This window comes from Ctenopharyngodon idella, chromosome 20 (assembly GCF_019924925.1).
Source record: "Ctenopharyngodon idella isolate HZGC_01 chromosome 20, HZGC01, whole genome shotgun sequence".
Classification (NCBI taxonomy): domain Eukaryota; kingdom Metazoa; phylum Chordata; class Actinopteri; order Cypriniformes; family Xenocyprididae; genus Ctenopharyngodon; species Ctenopharyngodon idella.
The window spans coordinates 16,224,637-16,247,631 of record NC_067239.1 but is presented as its reverse complement, the minus strand read 5'-3'; the positions used below and the strand labels follow the sequence as shown (position 1 = coordinate 16,247,631).

At 37.9% G+C, this 22,995-nt stretch overlaps 1 protein-coding gene across 2 annotated transcripts in view; it reads right to left on the bottom strand.

Annotated features, from left to right (window-relative positions):
- Positions 1-21,680, bottom strand: part of sh3rf1 (SH3 domain containing ring finger 1) — a 76,947-nt gene extending 55,267 nt beyond the window's left edge. For both annotated transcript variants that reach the window (XR_007926793.1, XM_051874829.1), the window contains exons 1-2: positions 20,939-21,680; positions 17,550-18,109 (exon numbers count right to left, since the gene is read on the bottom strand). Coding sequence is in view for 1 of the 2 variants with exons in the window: in XM_051874829.1 (XP_051730789.1) it covers positions 17,550-17,975 (426 nt within the window). In the remaining variant the exon portion in view is untranslated. The remainder of the gene's footprint in view (positions 1-17,549; positions 18,110-20,938) is intronic.
- Between the last annotated feature and the right edge of the window lie 1,315 nt (positions 21,681-22,995).

Genomic DNA, 22,995 nt, shown 5'->3' with positions numbered 1-22,995 from the left:
TCACGTCGACTATTTTAACAACTATTTTCTACCTTTCTGGACCTTGAAAGTGGTATTTAAATTCTAAATCTAAATCTTTGGAGGAGTCAGATACCTTTTGGATTTCATCAAAAATATCTTAATTTGTGTTCTGAAGATGAACAAAGGTCTTATGGGTTTGGAATGACATGAGGGTGAGTAATGACAGAATTTTGATTTTTGGGTGAACTAACCCCAAAATACTCAAAACTATTCTGTATGATTATGGTAGAATGCAATTAATATTTATAAAACACACAAGCCTATTCAGAATATAGATATGGAATATTATTCGAAAGGAGTTCATATGGGATTCTAAAACTATTTTTGTCAGACGAACCCCTTTGACCTAAAATATTTACTTTTCAGTAACCCCTGAGATTTTAAGTGTTTTTAATGTTTTATTAAAAAGTATTTATAAATATATTAATTTTTTGGGGTTGCCTTTATATATACACAGGACAGTATAGAGAGCAGACAAAAAGCAAAGTGGGAGAAAGAGCCAGGATTCAATCTCGGATCGCCCGAAGCTCAAATATGTTATACGAGTTATAGGTCAGAGCACTGACCAAAAGGCTGTAAAATAAAAAACCCTACATTTTTATGATATAATTAATTATTAGCTTGTTCTTTCCTTCCTGCAGTTCCTTCACAAACCCCCAAGGTTTTAGGAAACCCTACAGCAAAGGCACGTCCATCCTTAAAGGATACAGATTTGAGGAGGAGGAAGGGAATGTTTGGACACACACAACCACTGGAACTTCTCATCTACGTGCAGCTTAATCTTTTGGGTACGGGGTCAAAGGTCAGACCCAAAATACGCCCATCAATCAACATAAAGCAGAAGACCAGTCAATCAATCACCTTTACCCATCAGCATCAAGACTGAAGGAAGGTCTCAAATACTAAACATCTCCTCAAACAGAGCTATTATTTATAGACCATTTTAAATGCTGATCAGGATCAAAACAGACACATAAATGGTGTAATAAAGCAAATCAGATTCTTCTGATAACAGCCATGAGACCACACACAGTGACGTGTAGATTTGCGAGTGTGGTTCAGTCCAGGTGGGCCATCACAGGTGTGACAGATTTACTACAAAACAGCACCAAAAGAAAACATTACAAACACACAAACACAGCTGTCAGGAGAGCTCAGGTGTCTTTCGAATATGCCACCCATCACACACACACAGTGGCATGATGATATATGGATTGGTTAGCGCTTATTGATTGGTGAATAATGACCAGATGTGACTCAGCTGGGAAAGATGCAGATGGCAGCAATGAATGCATGCAAGTATGTGCGTGTGGAGCAGCTGTTAATATCATCAAATGAAATATTCAAGCTTATATAGAGGGCATGCATTGACGTCACTTTCCTGCCGGAACGCGCTCCCTCAGCTGGACTGAGTGGCAAAAGAGCCTGCTGCATGACTGGATTTAATAGGGGAAACTGCGAAAACGCGAGTAAAACAAACGATTACACTAAAGGTTGGGCTCGAAAGTGTTCCTTGTAACATGTCAAAGAAACCTAATCTTGACATGCAGCCAGGAATGGTGTTTCCTGGCATTTATATGTGCCTGATTTCGATGCCGGGGAAATACATAAAGCAAATCTGCCTGTGAACGCTTTATATAACTACAATATAGGTAGGTGTAAATCGGAGTGTTCACTTATATCAATATTACGTATGTATGTATGTATGTATGTATATATTATATATATATATATATATATATATATATATATATATATATATATATATATATATATATATATATATATATATATATATATATATATATATATATATATATATATACACATACATACATACATACATACATACATATGTACACACACACACACACACACACACACACACAGAGTACCTCACAGAAGTAAGTACTCCCCTCACATTTTTTGTAAATATTTTTATTATATCTTTTCATGTGACAACACTGAAGAAATGACACTTTGCTACAATGTAAAGTAGTGAGTGTACAGCTTGTATAACAGTGTAAATTTGCTGTCCCCTCAAAATAACTCAACACACAGCCATTAATGTCTAAACTGCTGGCCACAAAAGTGAGTACACCCCTAAGTGAAAATGTCCTAATTGGGCCCAAAGTGTCAATTTTTTGTGTGGCCACCATTATTTTCTAGCACTGCCTTAACCCTCTTGGGCATGGAGTTCACCAGAGCTTCACAGGTTGCCACTGGAGTCCTCTTCCACTCCTCCATGACGACATCACGGAGCTGGTGGATGTTAGAGACCTTGCGCTCATCCACCTTCCATTTAAGGATGCCCCACAGATGCTCAATAGGGTTTAGGTACCCTCAGCTTCTTTAGCAAGGCAGTGGTCGTCTTGGAGGTGTGTTTGGGGTCGTTATCATGTTGGAATACTGCCCTGCGGCCCAGTCTTCGAAGGGAGGGGGATCATGATCTGCTTCAGTATGTCACAGTACATGTTGGCATTCAGGGTTCCCTCAATGAACTGTAGCTCCCCAGTGCCGGCAGCACTCATGCAGCCCCAGACCATGACGCTCCCACCACCATGCTTGACTGTAGGCAAGACACACTTGTCTTTGTACTCCTCACCTGGTCGCCGCCACACACGCTTGACACCATCTGAACCAAATAAGTTTTTCTTGGTCTCATCAGACCACAGGACATGGTTCCAGTAATCCATGTCCTTAGTCTGCTTGTCTTCAGCAAACTGTTTGTGGGCTTTCTTGTGCATCATCTTTAGAAGAGGCTTCCTTCTGGGACGACAGCCATGCAGACCAATTTGATGCAGTGTGCGGCGTATGGTCTGAGCACTGACAGGCTGACCCCCCACCCCTTCAACCTCTGCAGCAATGCTGGCAGCACTCATACGTCTATTTCCCAAACACAACCTCTGGATATGACGCTAAACACATGCACTCAACTTCTTTGGTCGACCATGGTGAGGCCTGTTCTGAGTGGAACCTGTCCTGTTAAACGGCTGTATGGTCTTGGCCACCGTGCTGCAGCTCAGTTTCAGGGTCTGGGCAATCTTCTTATAGCCTACGCCATCTTTATGTAGAGCAACAATTCTTTTTTTCAGATCCTCAGAGAGTTCTTTGCCATGAGGTGCCATGTTGAACTTCCAGTGATCAGTATGAGAGAGTGAGAGCAATAACACCAAATTTAACACACCTGCTCCCCATTCTCACCTGAGACCTTGTAACACTAACGAGTCGCATGACACCGGGGAGAGAAAATGGCTAATTGGGCCCAATTTGGACATTTTTACTAGGGGTGTACTCACTTTTGTGGCCAGCAGTTTAGACATTAATGGCTGTGTGTTGAGTTATTTTGAGGGGACAGCAAATTTACACTGTTATACAAGCTGTACACTCACTACTTTACATTGTAGCAAAGTGTCATTTCTTCAGTGTTGTCACATGAAAAGACATAATAAAATATTTACAAAAATGTGAGGGGTGTACTCACTTCTGTGAGATACTGTATATCTCGTCATATCGTCCAGCCCTAAAACTTGTATAGTTTTTGTCAGTGTTTATTTAAAAACACCCAATTATGCAGAATATAAGATGGTAAACATTTAATTGATGAGTTGTCAATACAACATATAACAATACAATATACAGGGTATGGTTTTACACCAAAATCCCAACATTTTGACAAAATTAACTGCAAATTCATGTTTCTTTGCCTGGAGTGCAGATGTTTCTGTGAATTGCAGTGATCCATTTGCTTTTTTTTCTGTAGCTTTTGGCAGTCTGTAAACATATACCTCAGATTTTGTGCCAAAGCTATTTGTACAGTCAATTGCAAAGCTCTTTCCTGTTTTGAATGTGTTTTGGGTATTTTTCACGGCATTCACGCTGAAAAACCAATGCTGCCACTCAGTCTTTTTGCCACTCAATGGGCGTAACCGCAGTCACAACGGCCGACGGGGACGTCACGTGCATACCCTCTATTGGTCTAGTCTCAGCCTTAGACAACACACCTACAATCAGTTACAATCTGATTGGCTGGTTAATCCAACTTTCAGGAGTAAGGGCATACAGGTTTTTAATCACATCACCTGAAAAATATAAAATAAAACTTTTTTTGTGATTATTTTTGTTAACGACGATAGCAATAAACTGCTACTGTACAAGACAGTCTGAGATTTAAAATAAGGTTGTCAATCTTAAACACTGACTGTGTGAACATAGCCAAAGTCAATTCCGCACATTTCACAATATTTTTACTGTTTTTCCGTACAACCATTCTGAATGCTGAACCACTATTTGAATTCATTTTTTCTCAAAAAACTTCACTCCTAAACATGAGGTAAAAACAAAAAATTGCTTTAAGTCAGTCAGATGTTGCCTTCCTGTCTAGGTGATTCTCAGTCAGAATAAGCTGAATGAGGAACAGAGTAGACCGTAAACAAAAAGTCAGCGCAAAAATAATATCAGTCATTTGCACTTTAATAGATCAAAAATTTAGAAACAAACTACAATTAGTCTGGTTTCAGATGAAATGACACGACTAATACCTGACATAGAAGATACTTAAACACACAGAGACAGAGAAACTCACACACACCCTTCCCCAAGGGCCCACTGGCGTTCTCCACTAAACAGCAAGTCAGTCTCCATGGTTACGCTTTTAACACCTGATTAGGTCTTTTGATCCCTACCCTGAAATTATGTAACCTCAGGGCAGAGAAATGGACAGTCACGCCTAACAGAACCACAGCATACACAAACACAACCAAAACACAACAAATCCAAAACACCCGCCTCCACCACAGCATGCTAACACACACACACACACACACACACACACACGTCTGAGGGCACAAATACACTCAAACACATTCAAAAACAACAGAAACGCACAAGGCTTTTCAAACTGTGAAATATAACTCACATCAGCCTCATTTATTGTTAATACACACATACACACTCAAACACAAACCATCTGGAGGCCTGTGGGAAACATTACGCTGTTGAGAATGACTTCCTGCTATCGGCTACGAGAGAAATGAGGGAGGGAATTAAAAAGGCGAAAAAGATGAAAAGGCAGAGAACAAGAAAATGGAAGTAAGGGAGTAATGGGTAATAAAAGGAGGGGAGAGAGGGGGAAATGAGCCGATACGCTTGCAGAGAGCACAGTGGGAAGGAAAAGAGGAAACAAGACTGAGAGAAAGAGAGAGAGGGGATCTGTGTGCACTGAGATCTGTAAGTACAGCCTTGCCTACAGGGCCTTAATGAAGGGGTTATGGGACACCGGCACGGGTCAGCCAGAGGATGCCGTGGCAACCATGACATCATCAAAAAGGGCCAGTGTGAGTCAACGCTGCCCGCTTGGTCACAAGGAAGCAAAGGGGCGGGTCAAAGGAATGTCACTTGTATATGTGCCAGGACGCAATAAACAGCATTCCTTGTTCCTTGCGTAAAACACCAAGTACCGCCAAAGAGACACAGAGAGGCAAACACAAGCAAACAGACTGCTGAGAGGACGCAGGGAGAGAGGAAAAGTTTCACACATCAAAAGGGCGGCCCGCAGAGTTTAGATTTTAGGGCTTTTGGGGTTTGAGGAGGTTTCCGCCAAGGAGGTTGCTCTCACGAAACTGTCACTAACGGACAAACACTTGGGCTTTGAGTTGAACGTGTGGGTGTGTGACCGGGTGAAATGTTAAGGATTTCTCTTGTAATCTGTAGGGTATGTGGAGCAAAGAGAGAGAAAATGAACTTTGTTCATAGTGATTGTAGTCCAGCACTCAGAGTCAGAGAGACGTTTTAAGACAGCTGTTTGTTTTTTTGTTTTTTTTTTGTTTTTTTAGCATCTCACACCTGATCAACATATAACCAACTACAATACATATATCTCTTTTGAGATGGAAAATTGACAGGACTGTAATTTAGTTCTATGCATGTTTTGTCCTCCAGGTCTCTGTGGCAGTCACGTGACTAAAAACTATGAATAAAAACATGCTTTCCGACATGAACAGTGTCGGCCAATAATGAGTTGGCGTTCTGATGTAGAACACGGAAGCCTGCACTGCCTATACAATGTAAACAGCGTAGGAGACTGAGAGGGGAGAGACGAAATAGTTGAATTAAGTCATTATTTTTGTTTTGTTTTTGCACATAAAAAGTATTTTCATCACTTCAAAACATTAAGCTTGAACCGCCTTAGTCATGTTGACTATTTTAACTATGTCTTTACTACTTTTCTGGACCTTGAATGTGGTAATTAATTTGCTTTCTATGGGGGATAAAAAAAAACACTTAGATTTCATCAAAAATATTTTAATTTGTGTTCCGAAGATGAACAAAGGTCTTCTGGGTTTGGAACGACATGAGGGTGAGTAATGACAGAAATTTAATCATGATAATTGAAGTTCTGCTCTTATTGTTTCAAAATTTTATATTTACAATGCATTTTCTGCAGCATTTGAGCATTGTAACAAATTACAAACATGTCTGTTGTTCACATGAATGCAATTGAGCATCAGAGGCTTTTAATTAGTTTTTAGGCTTATCAACAATAACAAGGTATTGAAAGAGTTAAGTAATCTTTATAAATAGCATTTCATGTTGAAATGCTTTTATCGGTTACACAAAAATGACTGTAGAAGAAAATCACCTGTGGATTCAATGTTGCGCCAACTTGCAGGGTAAATAAGAGTGACAGTATCAATAATTATAATGGGATAGGATTATCAAAATACCATAATTAAGTATTGCAATGTAAAATCTAATAATTTAAAATAATCCTGATCACAATGTTGAGGGAAATAACTGATAACTGTGAAGTTCTATATGAGCATGCCATCTGAAGAAGAGACTAAGCCCCCACAAGGCCATTAAACCAAGCACTCACTCATCAATTAAACGTAAGGCCTTCACCATTCTGCCACTCATAACGAGATATTAGATTTAAAATGTGCGCTCCGGGCTAACAACACAGCTGCTAACGCTCTCTCACTGCCAGATATGGAGATTCATTACATCATTCCTCCATCCAAAGCCGCTTTACAATCTGATTAAATATTAATACATTTCTGAATGTGTGTCTGTGAGGAAGATCAAAGAGTAGCTCTAAATTGCATTACCACTCTCTGTCTCCTGCTCCAATGCTGACCCTAGTCACATGACCTCTCACATCTGACCTACGACCTATGAGCTGTTCCTCTTTGTTTCATCTCTGACAACCCAGCTGACCTGCTGGCCACAGAAAGCCGAGTCACATCGTCTCAGAACGGGAGGAGAAAGTGATGAGGTTAAACCATCATTATGTTGGTGCACAGTTTCCTGAGTCTCACAGAAGATCAAGACACCAGTGTTTTTTGCTGAATGTACACTAACGTTCAAAAGTTTGGGGCAAGTAATAGTTTTCTTTTTTTAAGAAATTAATACTTTGATTCATCAAGAATGTATTAAATTCATCAAACGTGATAGTAAAGACATTTATAATGTTATAAAAGATTTCTATTACGAATAAATGCTGCACTTTCTATTCAAAGAATCCTGAAAAAAATTTATCACTGTTTCCACAAAAATGTTAAGCAGTCCAACTGTTTTCAACATTGATAATAATAAGAAACGTTTCTTGACCAAATCATCATGTTAGAATGATTTCAGGAGGATCATGTGACACTGAAGACTGGAAGAATGATGCTAAAAATCCAGCTTTGCCATTGCAGGAATAAATTACATTTTAAAATATATTCACATAGAAAACAGTTATTTTAAATTGTGATAATATTTCACAATATTAATGTTTTATTGTATTGTGATCAAATAGAACTTTTGAACGGTAGTATATAACAACAGTTTCAGCAATAAATAAATAATATTGATTTCTGTTGTTTATCAAATTAAAATATAATTTACTATCAAAAAAAAAAAAAATCTTTCAAACCACAGTTCAACCAAACCTTAAAAGGTTAGTTCACCCAAAAATGAAAATAATGTCATTTATTATTCACCCTAATGTCGTTCCACACCCATAAGACCTTTGTTCATCTTCAGAACACAAATTAAGATATTTTTGATAAAATCCGATGGCTCAGTGAGGCCTCTATTGCCAGCAAGATAATTAACAATTTCAGATGCCCAGAAAGGTACTAAAACATATTTAAAACAGCTCATGTGAGAACAGTGGTTCAACCTTAATATTATAAAGCGATGAGAATACTTTGTTGGCCAAAAAAAACAAAATAACGACTTTATTCAACAATATCTAGTGATGGGCGATTTCAAAACACTGTTTCATGAAGCTTCAAAGCTTTACGAATCTTTTGTTTCGAATCAGTGGTTCAGAATGCGTATCAAACTGCCAAAGACACGTGAACTATTGAAATTTGGAAACACTTATAACATAACGAAGCCTTATTTACTGAAATCACGAAACTTTGGCGCTCCGAACCACTGATTCTAAACAAATGATTCGTAAAGCTTCGAAGCGGTGTTTTGAAATCGCCCATCACTTGATATTGTTGAAAAATCATTATTTGTTTTTTTTGGCGCACAAAAAGTATTCTCGTCGCTTTATAAAATTAAGGTTGAACCACTGTAGTCACATGAACTGTTTTAAATACGTCTTTAGTAGCTTTCTGGGCATCTGAAAGTGTTAATTATCTTGCTGGCAATGCAGGCCTCACTGAGCCATCAGATTTTATCAAAAATATCTTAATTTGTGTTCTGAAGATGAACGAAGGTCTTACGGGTGTAGAACGGCATGAGGGTGAGTAATTAATTAATGACAGAATTTTCATTTTTGGGTGAACTAACCCTTTAACTATACAAAACAGGTCTTGTTTCATTTCAAGACATGACATGATCAATAATAGAATCAGATATTAACTGAACCGTTCTGACCGATTCAGTGACATTGAATGATTCATCTGACTGATTCAAATGGTAAGTCTGAGTCTTTTTAACAAATTCATTAAAATAATTAGTTCACAATAAGTAATTTATTTGTGAATCTGACTAAACTAGTTGTGCTTTGTGTTTGCATTTTAAATACCACTTTAAATTTAATACTGTAAAACTCACAATTCAGAAAAAATACAATTTCTTTTGCTATGGTCCTTTAGCTTCAGCAGCAGCAGAGCAGTTCAGTTCAGGAAACACTGCGAGACACAGATCCCTTTCATTCAAACTAATAACCAGTTCAATGAACATTCTGCCTCCTACACAAACTGAACACAAGCCTCTTCTCAACGTCTGTTCACAAAAAGGTGAACCCCAGGCGGCATCCAGGCAAGTCATTCACAAACACACAAATACATATGCATCACACGCACAATAAAACTGCTTGTGATTAGTCAGCAGGCGTCCCTCTGAGTTGTTTCAGTGAAGTGGCTTTTTGAGCTCTGCGGTAGGGAGAATCACCATAAACAGCTGACATTCAGCCCTACACCCTACGTGTCCATTGGCATGGAGTGAGCTGAGATGAGCAGGTCTTCTCAATTTATTATCTATGGGAGCTGAGAGACAGCCATGCGCAGGGGATTGTGGGATTGACAACAGACTGGAGCAAGTGGTGAGAGCGTCAAGAAGTTGAGAAATGTTTGACTTTATGCAAATGTGAAGTAAGAAAAGCAGACAGCTTTTCGCTGTGAGGTGAAGGCACTGACATCTATCATAATCTGACGATAGTGCTGGAGTTTCAATATATAAATCACAGTGTTACATATTCAGATTTCAAATACAGTTTATATACACTACCATTTAAAAGTTTGAGGTCAGTAAGTTAAGCAAGTATGCATTAAATTGATCAAAAGTGACAGTAAAGACATTTATATTACAAAATATTTCTATTTCAAATAAATTATGCTCTTTTGATGAACTTTATGTTCATCAAAGAATACAGAAAATTATCATGTTTCCACAAAAATACTAAGCAGCACAATTGTTTTCAACATTGGATTCTCGAGCATCAGATCAGCATAATAGAATGATTTCTGAAGTATCGTGTGACTGAAGATTGGCATAATGGCTGCTGAAAATTCAGCTTTGCCATCACAGGAATAAATTACATTTTAAAATATATTCAAATAGAAAACAGTTCTTTTAAATGGTAATAGTATTTCACAATATTACTGTTTGTACTGTATTTTGATCAAATAAATGCAGCCTTGGTGAGCATAATAGACTTCTTTCAAAAACATTAAAAATCTACTGATCCTTAGTCCTACTCTAGTGTCCTTCATTCTCTTTTCCACCTATTCAGCCTCTTATTTAAATCTAAAAGACAGCTGTAGGGGTTCGTACGCCTCACACAGACACACAGTGTATGGTGTTCACCTCTTCACTGCCCTGAGTCTGTCAGATCAGAGGTGGCCGCTAACAATAAGCTGTTATGCATCTGTCTGCTCGACCGCACCTCCTGCTATTCTTCAGCTCTGATAGAAATCGGATGGAGTCAGAAAGAGAGAGAGGTGAGAGGGGAGCGGCACCCTTTGCCCACTGGGACTCATGGGTATCAGTGCGTTCTTTGATCTTTCAGCTTTTCAGCGGCTCATGGAGTCCACCTGCATGTCCCCACGCCCCACCTCTTTCCCCCTCAGAAACACTTGAACCCACTGGATGAGGTCCAGGGATGGCATGGTTTCAGCTCCAGGCAGCAGGCCCACAGACCATCCAATGAATATATCTCACGCAAAAGCATTCACTTTGGGGTATTTGGTTACTTCATGAGTTGTAACTGATCAAATAGGTTTCAATTCTGATTCACAAGCTCTCATGATTCATTTTGATTATTTGATTTCAATTAATTTTAGGAATTTTCAGTTACAATGTCCATTTTGCTTATGATTCTCTCTGCTAATTCTATATATTATGCAGGGAAGTCTTTTGTATCAATTCGATCCAGTGTTTTTAAACTATTCAGTTTGAACTATTGTTTGTGACTTAGAATAAATTGGTCAGGTTGTATGTTTGTGATTCATGACAAAGACATGGCTCTAAAGAGTCATTTGTTTGTGAATTATGTCTCTGATACATGAATCTGACCACACTTGTCGTACAATAGGTTTCTGATAAATAAGAGTAATTTGTTTGTGAACCAGACTACATTTTACTTTGTATCACTTTGTATGTTTCTAAATCACTAAAAAGAACAGGAGAAAGTCATTTGTTCATGAATCGGACCACACTGGACAATCACGTTCAGTAAACACTGCAAACTCACATTTATGACTCGCGCTCTAAAAAGTAATGAAAGCGACCTGTTACCGCAACTTTAATAAATGCATGGTTGCAAGTTAAAAATTCTAATTTATTGATTTAATTAAATCATTCAAGTTATTAAAAACATTTAGTTGAGTGCTGTTGACATAATGTTGATCATTACATTAACTACTGTGTGTAATTTAAACTCAAATTTCTGCGTTAATTTTATATATTATATATATAAAATATATATTTTTTATATATATATATATATATATATATATTTATTTATATATATATATATATATATATATATATATAAGTTGTAGTAACCTAATGAAACAGTCTTGATAACTAGGCATTGGATGTCTAGTTCCCAGCATGCTTTGCATATGACTGGGTAAGAAGAATGTTCATTAAATTTACATGCTGTGCTAGCTGTGGATTTTAACTTAAAGGATTAGTTCACTTTCAAATGAAAATTACCCCAAGCTTTACTCACCCACAAGCCATCCTATGTGTATATGACTTTCTCCTTTCTGATGAACACAATCTGAGAAATATTAATAAATATCCTGATGCATCCGAGCTTTATAATGGCAGTGAGCGAGGATCAACAAGTATGAGCTGAAGAAAGTGTCTCCATCCACATCCATCCATCACAAACGTAATCCACACGGCTCTGGGGGGTTAATAAAGTCCTTTTGAAGTGAAGTGATGTGTTTGTTTAAAAGAAATATCCATATTTAACAAGTTATGATGTAAAGGCGTTTTTTTTTTTTTTTTTTTACACAAAGCTTGGGGTAATTTTCATTTGAAAGTGAACTAATCCTTTAAACAGATAAGAGTAATTGGTTTACAAATTATTAAGTTCCTCTAACTCAGTGAAGTTTATTGGTTCAAAGTTGTCATAACTCAAAAAGATTGATGCAAATTGTTTTTTTCTTGGTTTTTTTTTTTTTTTTAAGCCAGCCAACACATTTTATTACAGAGTGCGGGTAAAATATGCTACCTACTTCCTGTACTTAGTAGTACGCAGGTGCTGAAACAGCCACATAATGCAACATCTGACAACCAAGATCTCAGGGGTGTGGATGTCTGCATGCGTGTATCCCTGAATCAGGGAGGAATTCTCCTTCTTAACGCTAGTTTGCTTCCATGCGTGAGTGCTTGTTTTGTGCATCCCCAAAGCAGAGCATATCATGTGTCAGATTTAACAAAACCCCTCTGAAGACCTAAATAACAGACCTGCCACTCACACAGTGCTCTGTTATCATATAGTCTCGGATGCATTCCTGGTCATACACCCCCTCTAAATCACAGGATCTGTTTGAAGCTACAAGCACTGCAAAAAGCCCATTCCACTGGCAGCAAGGCTGTTTACAGCACCTCAGATACACCCTTAAATAGGCTGGCGTGTGAAAACACAGTGGGCACAAAGAGAGAGAAAATAAGAAGCAATCACTGCCAAGTTTGCTCATGCATAATTTTTTTTTTTTTTAAATCAACAGGTTTTAGAGTTCACACTGCTGATCAGCCTTACATTACCTCACTTTACTGGATTCAGCCGGCTCTGGCAAACAGCCTAATGCTAATGACTGTGTTCTTAAAACATGATATGTACACTGACAAGCTAATTAGAAAAGAGTGTGTGTGGGGAGAGTTCATCAGATTTGATTATTTTCAGAGATGTAGTCTTGCTCTAAGGGTACTTTAGAATAGGGAGGTGTTATTGTAGTGATGCCAACTAAAGGAAGAACAAGTGTAATCACCAAACAAAGGCAAATTTAAAAATAGTGGGTTTTGTATTCTTGTCTAGAGTTCACAGAAATAGAAAACAGACTGAAAGTATAAGAAGTAATTTTATCATCCAATAACTGAATCTTCAAAATCAAGTTATTAATGTTGTTTATATGTCTATGTGGTGATTTTAATATCCTTGAAGACAAACCATGTGCAAATTCATAAGTCAGCACCATTGTTGAGTATTTTCTCTTTAAAACTGCAGTGATCTAAAGACATAAAAACGCGGTTTGAAATCACTGGTGTTTGTGACATCACAAACTACCTTGTAACCAATCACGTCACAGTGCCGGTGGGCTTTAGCATATCATTAACTGACCGCTCTGAAGCAAGGGAGTCTCGAGAAGCCAGGTTATCTCAGTATATTTTTTCTGTTGATAAAAAAAATTAGGGTAAATTTAGCAATATAGCAGGTGTATGGTGTATATTACGATGTTATAATGAACTATATGCTTTTCTACACTGACAATCTAAGTTGTTCAAAGCGTTTTTAAGGATACCAATTTTTAGAAGACAGCGGTCTGACTCTGACATGGTGAACAGGAACATGGTTTGTGTAACAATAGAAACACATTATTAGCTGTTTGATAATGTAGTCAAGCAAAAGGCTAATCATTTTAATTTCCGTTATGTGTCCGACGTTGTAAAGAGCGATACCATTGTGCAGCGTTTACCTCAGGAAGTTAAGCGAGTGGATCTCTGAGCCGGTGTGAGTGAGTGGAGGCGGGGCTAATTTGCATTTTAATGGCTCCGCGCATACTAAATGAAGTAAGGGTGTATCACTCAAGCTATTTTAAGGCATAAAGAAAAAAAATTTTCACAGGAAAAAACGTTTAAATATGTAATTTTGGTGATCAAAGATACGTTTTAAGGGATAAAATTATTGACTACAGGGGAAATTTAAATAATGTAAAAGTAACCGGTGATGGATGACATTCACAGAAAGGGGGTTTCAAGTCTCTTATGTCTCTTTAAGGGGCTCCAAGTCTCAACCATAAACTTTTCTGAGATCAGAACACAAACAACCTATATAAATAATATAATATAAATAATATATTTCTTTAATATATTTATAAAATCTTTTAAAACATTTATAAAATGTAGGACATAAATATAAATTCTAAACAAGTTAACTTATATAAGTTCACTTATTCACGAATAATAAATATACAGCAAACCAAAACACTTAAAAGAGAAATGTCAGTGCAAACATAATTAGGCTGAGGGACAAGTAGCCTTAACATTGAAAGTTCAGAGGTCAGAACACAAACAAAATAAATATACATTACAGTAGCTGAACGACTTCATAATTTTTAAGGTCAACATTTATGTGATAAAAGTCGAGTCGACTAGTCACTAATGATGTCATTAGTCAACAAATAAGCCTGAATCTCAAGCTGAGACTCGAACGTGGAAACCATGATATTTTTTTTTCAGGATTCTTTGATAAATAGAAAGTTCAAAAGAATTTATTTGAAATAGAAACGTTTTGGAACACTATAAATACTTTACTAACACTTGATGAATTTTATGTGTTATTTAAATACATAGTGAATAAAATTCAAAGCAAAAAAAAAAAAAAAAATCTCATGAAAAACGACATTACAAGAGTTTGTGGGGGAGACAAAAAGAGTCAAATTTAGTGAGTCATCTTAGAGTAGAAACCCCTGAGGAGCTTCTTTTGAAGACGGGAAAATAAGATTATCTTTTAAACTTAAGTTAGTTGAATAGGAGAGAGACGAATACCTTATTAGGCCAATCCAGCTGTCATTTCACAGGACTGATGTTTATGAACAACAAAAGAAGGATATTAAAAGATTATAGACCGGAGATGTCTGACTTAGAACGCCACCTCCCATCATGCTTTGGGTGGAGGCCTCTTTCTGTCCCACAAGTCTGTGTGGGAGAGATGACAGAGGGCTTGATTGTAGGGACACCTGTGTTTTGTTACCGTGCAAAACCAAAAGGTGTAACACAACAAAACACACAATCACAGAACTGCTGCTATGACAACTATCTTGATCCACCGGGACACTTTGTTTGAAAGTTATACTGGCAGAAACGTGTGCGCTCTCACTCAGACACAAACAGCCACAAACACAATGGTGTCCGCTTGCAACGTTTTTGCTTTTTTTCTCTCCCTCTCACATAGAAAAAAAAATAAAGACATCCAAATACACAAACACACCCAACAACAAAAAAGTGCTGGATAAGAGGCTGTTAATGTGGCTTTCTCTCAGCAGGGAAGAAGGCTTACCTCAGCTGCTTGAGTTGCTTTAGAAGAGGCATAATGCCCTAAGTTAACAAGATTCTCTCTAATTCTCTCTAGTCTGTAGGGCTGCACAATTAAACGGAATAAAAACAGAAATCACGATATGGCTTAGTGCGATTATCAAATAAATGTCTACGCTGCTGTTGCATATTTCAGAGTGAAGCTCTAGTATGGTGTTCAATTTTACATGGGCAGCTCATGATCTGTTGATATTGTGCATTTGGGAATGGAACATGGACCAACTATTTTATTAACTGGCTATTGTCAAAAAAGTAAAGTTTTAAAGGCTCTGTGGTTTTTAGAATAAAAGCTTGATGGTTTTACTTTTGAAAAGAGTGTGTGTGTCATTAAGTACTCACCCTCATGTCGTTCCAAACCTGTAAGACCTTCATTCATCTTTGGAACACAAATCAAGATATTTTTGATGAAATCCGAGGGGTTTTTTTTATCCCCCATAGAAAGCAACGAAAATACCACATTCAAAAAGGCCTGCAACAAACGATTATTTTGATAATCGATTAATCTACCGATTATTGAAAAGATTAATCGACTAATCGTAGATTATTACACTGATTAATCAGTATGCTTTGCTTGATTATTCAGCATGCTTTGTTCAATTATTCAGTATGCTTTAATCGATTATTCCACATCTTTCGGCACATTGTCTGGGTCCTCTTTGCTCTGCTATGTATCTTTCACTGCGTGAGAAAATGGACGTGTGGCGTGAGAACAGAGAACAGTGAGTTTGAATGAGAGTTGGTGGCCCCGCATGACAGCTTTTTTTGTAGTTATGCTAAACGTTATGTTTGTTATGATTTATGCTATGTAAAACTTCCACATTGTACGGGTTCGACTTCGTTTGCACTATGCACTCCGAAGCACTGTGTCTTCTTCTATTGGATTGGATCCGGGAGGGCTGCATTACAGTATTGCGCTACAGCGCCCCACTGGTCAAACCGCGTTATTGCAGGCCCTTCAAATCATATGAGATCAAAAGACTATTCGACAACAAAAATATTTATCCGAAATTTTTTTATTGTCGACGTTGTTGATAATTTCGTCTAATCGTTTCACCCCTACATTCAATGTGCAGAAAGGTAGAAAAGACATGGTTAAAATAGTCAACATGACTACAGTGGTTCAACCTTAATGTTATGAAGCGACGAGAATACTTTTTGTGTGCAAAAAAAAAACTAACAAAAATAACAACTTTATTCAACAATTTCTTCTCTCCCCTGTCACACTCCTGACGTAGAACCTGGAAGCTCCGCACTGTGTTTACAACGTCAACAGTGTAGGAGACTGCCATGGAAGAGAAGAAATTGTTGAATAAAGTTGTTATTTTTGTTTTGTTTTTGTGCACAAAAAGTATTCTTGTCGCTTCATAACATTAAGGTTGAACCACTGTAGTCACATGGACTATTTTAACGATGTCTTTACTACCTTTCTGGACCTTGAAAGGTGCAATGACGCTGCTGCCAATGTGTGAAAAAAAAAAAAAAAAAAAGACGAATGACTGCTTTACACCATGTCTACATCGGACGCAACCGTTGATGCACCACGCCGCTAGAAGCTGTCTGCACTGGACGCGACAAAGCGCCCACTGCAAATCCATTTGTCCTTCCTATGAGAAGTATGGCGAGTGCTTAGAGTATGTCATAAATAGAACGAGGCATCAGTTTACTGTCAGGGATTTGTTTTGTCACCTCATGCCACATCCAGCGTTGACAACATAACTGATTACAATGGGTTCTATTGTCTTTTGTCATGTCGCATCAAACCGCTCACGTTCGGTATAGACACGATGTTAGTCTGACTGAAATCTAACTTTTAAAATGCACGCAAACAAAATAGAGAAAGTGGCTTCTTCTAAACTCCTAGAAACAGTCCACCCAGTATTTATTTTCCTGAATGTAAATTAGACTTATCCTAAACAAACTCTTTATTTAGAGTTCATTAACCAAAATAATGATATAGATGACAAGAGAGAAACATTTCAAATTCCCTAAACACCTAATTATTTCAGAGATTTTTCTTCCTTTCATACCATGCTGAAACTTTGCAGGAAGTCTCCAAGGTCTGATTTACACCAATAGTGCGGTACCACCCATGACCAGACGAGATGGGGTCAGACAAACAGTTCTCTACCAATATAACCATCAAGCTAACTGAAATCCATGCAAGTTTTTCTGCATGTAAAAACAAGCTATATCTGATCAGATCTGTCTGATGATGTACGGGATTGTGTGAGTCCAACGAAACCATCTAAACTCACCCTAACTGGAGTGCTCTTGGCCTGGACCCTCTGAGACTGTGCCCCCGTGGGACCTGGATCCCTCTGGCCTCCTCCGGCACCCTGTGCTCTGACCACCGCCGCTGCCGATCCATTAGTACACGTGCCATGCATGCTTCCCGTCCTCCTTGGCCTCTGCTTGATGCCATCAAGTAGCCGTACCAGGAGGATGTTGCTAGGCAACTCATCCACGCCACTCTCCACTAGCGTGCGGCACTCCGGACAGCGCAGTTCTCCGCGTGACCCCACAATTCCAAGCAGGCAGCGGCGACAAAACGTGTGCTGGCACGGCAACACCTTTGCCGTGGCATCCAGCCGCTCCAGGCAGACCGGACACTCCAACAGGTCCAGGAGCGCAGACTCATCCATTTTCACACTCGCACAATCTTTCTCAGTGTAGTCGTTCATTCAGTCAGTTTTATCTCTCCGAAGAGAGAAGCGCATGGTGTGGGAGTGTGGATATAAGGTTGTTTGGAGGGAAAGTCCAATCCTGCTGTCACGTCACTCCCATGCCGCAGTCATGATCATATCTCGAGCATTCACTGCATTCATAGAGAATCAAAGAAAAAAGATATCATATAACACTTCTGTCTTAAAGAGCATTACATATATGTGATATACAGTATGTGGTGGTTTCAATAGCAGGTGCATGAGAAAGAAATGTAATAAAGATGTTTAAGGAGAGTGTCATAAGTCCAGTATGTTCAAAAACTTCTAAATTGTTTTTTAAATACACAGCAAACTTGACAAACAACAAAAGAACTGGAGCATAAAATAAGCTCCAAACATGTCACCAGGGATGGGAATCATAAGGAATTTAATGATTTTGGTTCAGATTCTGGTTCCTCTTAACGATTTTGTTCCCTGATGGTTCTTTTTATACTTCTGAGGAAGAAATATTTTGGAAAACTGCATTTAATGCCAAATGAGGAGATCGTTTCAGATTTTAAGAGAATTACATGAATAATTACAAACTAATTCATCTAAAACAACTCTTGCAAAGGAGAGACTTTTTACAAGTGGCATATGTGCAATACAATAACTGCCAATAACTACATAATAAAAAACAACACCAAAAACAGGTTACATATTTAAATAAATACCACTGATTAGTACAAAACTCAAAATGTGTATCTTTAACTACATGTCATATAAATCAGTCAGTAACTACAATTGTTAAAGGGTTAGTTCACCCAAAAATTAAAATTCTGTCATTAATTTCTCACCATCATGTCGTTCCACACCCTGTAAAACCTTCGTTCGTCTTCGGAACACAAATTAAGATATTTTTGATCCGAGAGGTATCCTCCATAGACAGCAATTTAACCACCACTTTCAAGGTCCAGAAAGGGACTAAAGACATTGTTAAAACAGTCGACGTGACTGCAGTGGTTCAACCTTAATATTATGAAGTGAAGAGAATACGTTTTGTGCACAAAAACAAAACAAAAATAACAAGTTTATTCAACAATATCTTCTCTTCTGTGTCATCCTACACTGTTTATGTTCAGCGCTTCCAGGTTCTACGTCAGAACGCTGACTCATTATTGGCCAGCTCCTGCATCTGCATAACACGCATGCATCGTGCTGCTCACGCGAACAGCGTCGGCCAATATTGAGCCGACGTTCTGACGTAGAACCTGAAAGCACTGAACGTAAACATCGTAGGAGAATGACAGGGGAAAGAAGAAATTGTTGAATAAAGTTATTTTCGTTTTGTTTTTGCTCACAAAAGGTATTCCCGTTGCTTCATAACATTATGGTTGAACCACTGCAGTCATGTTGACTATTTTAACATCTTTACTACCTTTCTGGACCTTTATTGTGGTACTTACTTTGCTTTCTATGGGGGATTAAAAAAAAAACTCATGGATTTTATCAAAAATATCTTAATTTGTGTTCCGAAGATGAATGAAGGTCTTACGGGTTTGGAGGACATGAGGGTGAGTGATTAATGACAGAATTTTCATTTTTGGGTGAACTAACCCTTTAACTGTCACAGCTTTTCTCATGTTTTTATAACCTTATAAAATCTATACTCAAATGACCCAATGTACACTATGCACTTATAATATGCACTATTCCATCTGAATTTTATAAGGTTATAAAAACATGAAGAAAGCTCTGACATTTAAGTGCATGAAGTGTACATAGATTGAAGAGTATGCTACATAGTGCATAGTATAAGTGCATAGTGTACACAACTCTTTAGTACCTTATTAGAAATACTAACCACAGAAAAATGCGATATAAAATCATTCGGTTCCAGTAGCTATATATGTATTTTTAATGGAACGTCGGGTCCTGGTTCTCGGGTCTCAGTCCTACATACCACAGACCCCAAATGAACTTGGCAACAGGAATTACACTGAAACAACTAAATACGAGATTACCGTCACGTTTGGACGGTTGGCGAAATGAGCCTTCGTGTCTAAACTGCAAATATGTCCGCGACCGTCCCGTCTCTCATCGAGCCTCATCCACTCTCCTCCTACCGGTTAACCCGATTCATATTCTACCACAATCCCAATTACAAGACGATATCCATGAAAGGCAAGCAGAACACCGAATAGAGACTAAGTAAAAGAACTATCTGCTAAGTTAAACATCTTAATTCTACTAGCTCATGAACCAAACCAAAGTGTTGTATACAGAACAAATGTAACGAATAATGTTACAAAGCGAGGCAATGCTAAAGGGAAACTTCCCCCCCAAAATACAAAAGGAGATGTTAGGTAAATAAATTGAAAGCCTCAATCACTTTTCGCTTACATTGTATGAGAAAAAGATAATTATTGATTAATTGAGAAAAAGATAAATAGTGAATAGTAATAGTAATAGTGAATGGTGACTGAGGGTGTCAGTCACTAACATCTTTTGTGAAAGTCATACAGGTTTAATAGCATGAGAGTGGGTAAATGACGAATTTTCCATTTTGGATTAACTGTCCCTTTAAACATTCACTGCAAACACTCAACCTCGCTCTGTTTGTCTTTAACGTCTTGAATAAAATCAAAAATCTTGTATTTATTAACTACAAAACATTAGCCACATTGTATCCGAGTAGCGGTACAAATATCGGCCTTACACTGCTGTCTGAGTCTGTTTAAATTACTCCTGAAACTAACTCATCACCAATCGTGATTTGAAAACTAACCACGACAGAATGGAAAAAACAAAAACGTATAGTGTTGTGCGTGATGTGTCACAATAAACAGTGCACTACAGACGCTTTTCTTCGACACGGTTGTCTGTAACTCGTGTTCTCGTTGGTTGTAAGTAACCATGTAGCTTAACAAACTTTGATCCGATGTTCAAATTTAATTTAATGTCTTATTACGGGGAGATCTGTGAGAGCACAAAAACGCTACCTTAAATAAGGGCCCCTTCTCACTCCTCCTCTTCTTCCAGAACAGTTTCTTTCCCGAGTTCCTCAAAGTAGGGAATTCGCCCTGGAAAAGGGATCCTGAAATCTTGATCGCCCAGTTGGACACAAGTTTACATATTCAGATCTGTATATCACAGCAAAGAACTGGTCATCGCTCTTGAGTCGTTCTGTTCAAACATCAAAAAATCCGAGTCCGAGAGATTCAGGTAGATTAAATTTAGAAGAAAGCAAAGAAAAACAGGAGAAGCGAGTTCCTGCGTCCGAGCGCCATGACGAGCTCTGTTGATACTATGGGACACAGCAGCGGACGTGTAGTCGGGAGGGAGGGTTTTCAAAACGCACAGCTTGAGCGAATGCAGCAACCGTTTTGCGTTTAGGCTTTGTCCTAGATAAACAACAACCGAAATTCTGCACTTTTGATCGTTATAGATAAGCAAAATGTATATCTAAACCTTGCTGATTTAGTCTATCCGTAGTGGGGAGTGGGTAACGTTTTTCATTGATGAATAGTTTGTTTAGAATCTCCGCTTGCGTCATATAGTGTCACAAATCGCTAGAGTCACTGCAGAGGGATTTTTTTTTTTTTTTAAATCCTCTAGTTGCAATCTCTCGGACTAGGCAAGAGAGATAAAAATTTCACTAGTTGAACCTAAGCTATGTTATGAATAGTATACTTCTATACTGCACTACTATTTCTACTGTAGTGTGCTAATTTTCTGCATGCATTGATCTGTTTGCAAAAATGTGCAGTACCAGAGAATGCAAAGAATAATGTATTCAAAAACTCAACCTGCTCAACTTCACCATCTATTTCCTGAACTGCAAGAAACATTACATTAAACATCTTAATTAACTCATTATTTGACTGAATTGGCAAGAGCTTATATAAACAAAACTGGATAAATAAATGCAAAATACTTGAAAAAAAAAAAAAGTATTTCAAAGATAACTTGCTTAAATATGCATATAATTACAAAACGTGACAACAATATGGCATACTACTTTTTAAAACATTTAGCCTTATAATCCATATCAGTTAACATACTATTTGTAAAAAATAAGCAACTTTCATATTATAGTACCATGCTAAATATTAATTCTCTCAAACATATAGTGTTCTCTCACATCCGCTGAAACATTTAGTTTAGCAGTATTACTCACCAAAGCTTTGCATCTCTCCTCCAGCTTGTGACTCAAAGGTCAATTTTCCGCTACCTTCCACATGCACACTGGCACGCACAAAGGTTAACATGGAGGTGAGGCTGTCAGAAGTTCGACCCGGTGTGTAAACCATACAAGAGACCTTTTAACATGATTGTGGTTCATATCAGATCAAATGCTTCCCTGTTACATGATTATGGTCAAATAACTAATTTTATAAAACAGGAAGTGTTTTCCATTTTAAACACATAACCCTATGCTTCATTCCACAAAAGGGGGTTTCATCCTAACAGAAGCCTCTGGTTTTGCTCTTTAAGGTTTCAGATTTTTTTTCACAGGCAAAATCCAGCAATGTGACTGCACATTAAGAATACTTCAGAAAAATGATGATGTTTCTTCTGTGTTAAAGTAATAATACATCCAAAAAAGAAAATTATGATATTATTGACTCACCCTCATGTTGTTCCAAACCCGTATGACACAGGAAATGTTTCTGAACATGCTTCAAAACCTTCTTTTATGTTTCATGAAATGTTTGGAAAAAAAATGATGGTGGAATTTTAATTTTTGTGTGAACCGTTGTTACTTTAGAATCACTGAGATGCTATTATAGATTTTATTTTTTTATTTTAGTTAAAGGGGTCATATAATGCCCCTTTTACAAGATGTAATATAAGTCGCTGGTGTACCCATAATTTATTATAGCTTGTCAGCACACCGTTTTTGTGTGTGTCCCTTTAAATGCAAATGAGCTGCTGCTCCCAGCCGCTTTCCAGAAGAGGGCGGAGCTTTAACAGCTCGTGCTTCAGTTGCTCAACAACAACAAAGCTGGAGAATCTCACACAGCCAAAATGACGATTGTCAGTAACGGTGTTCAGC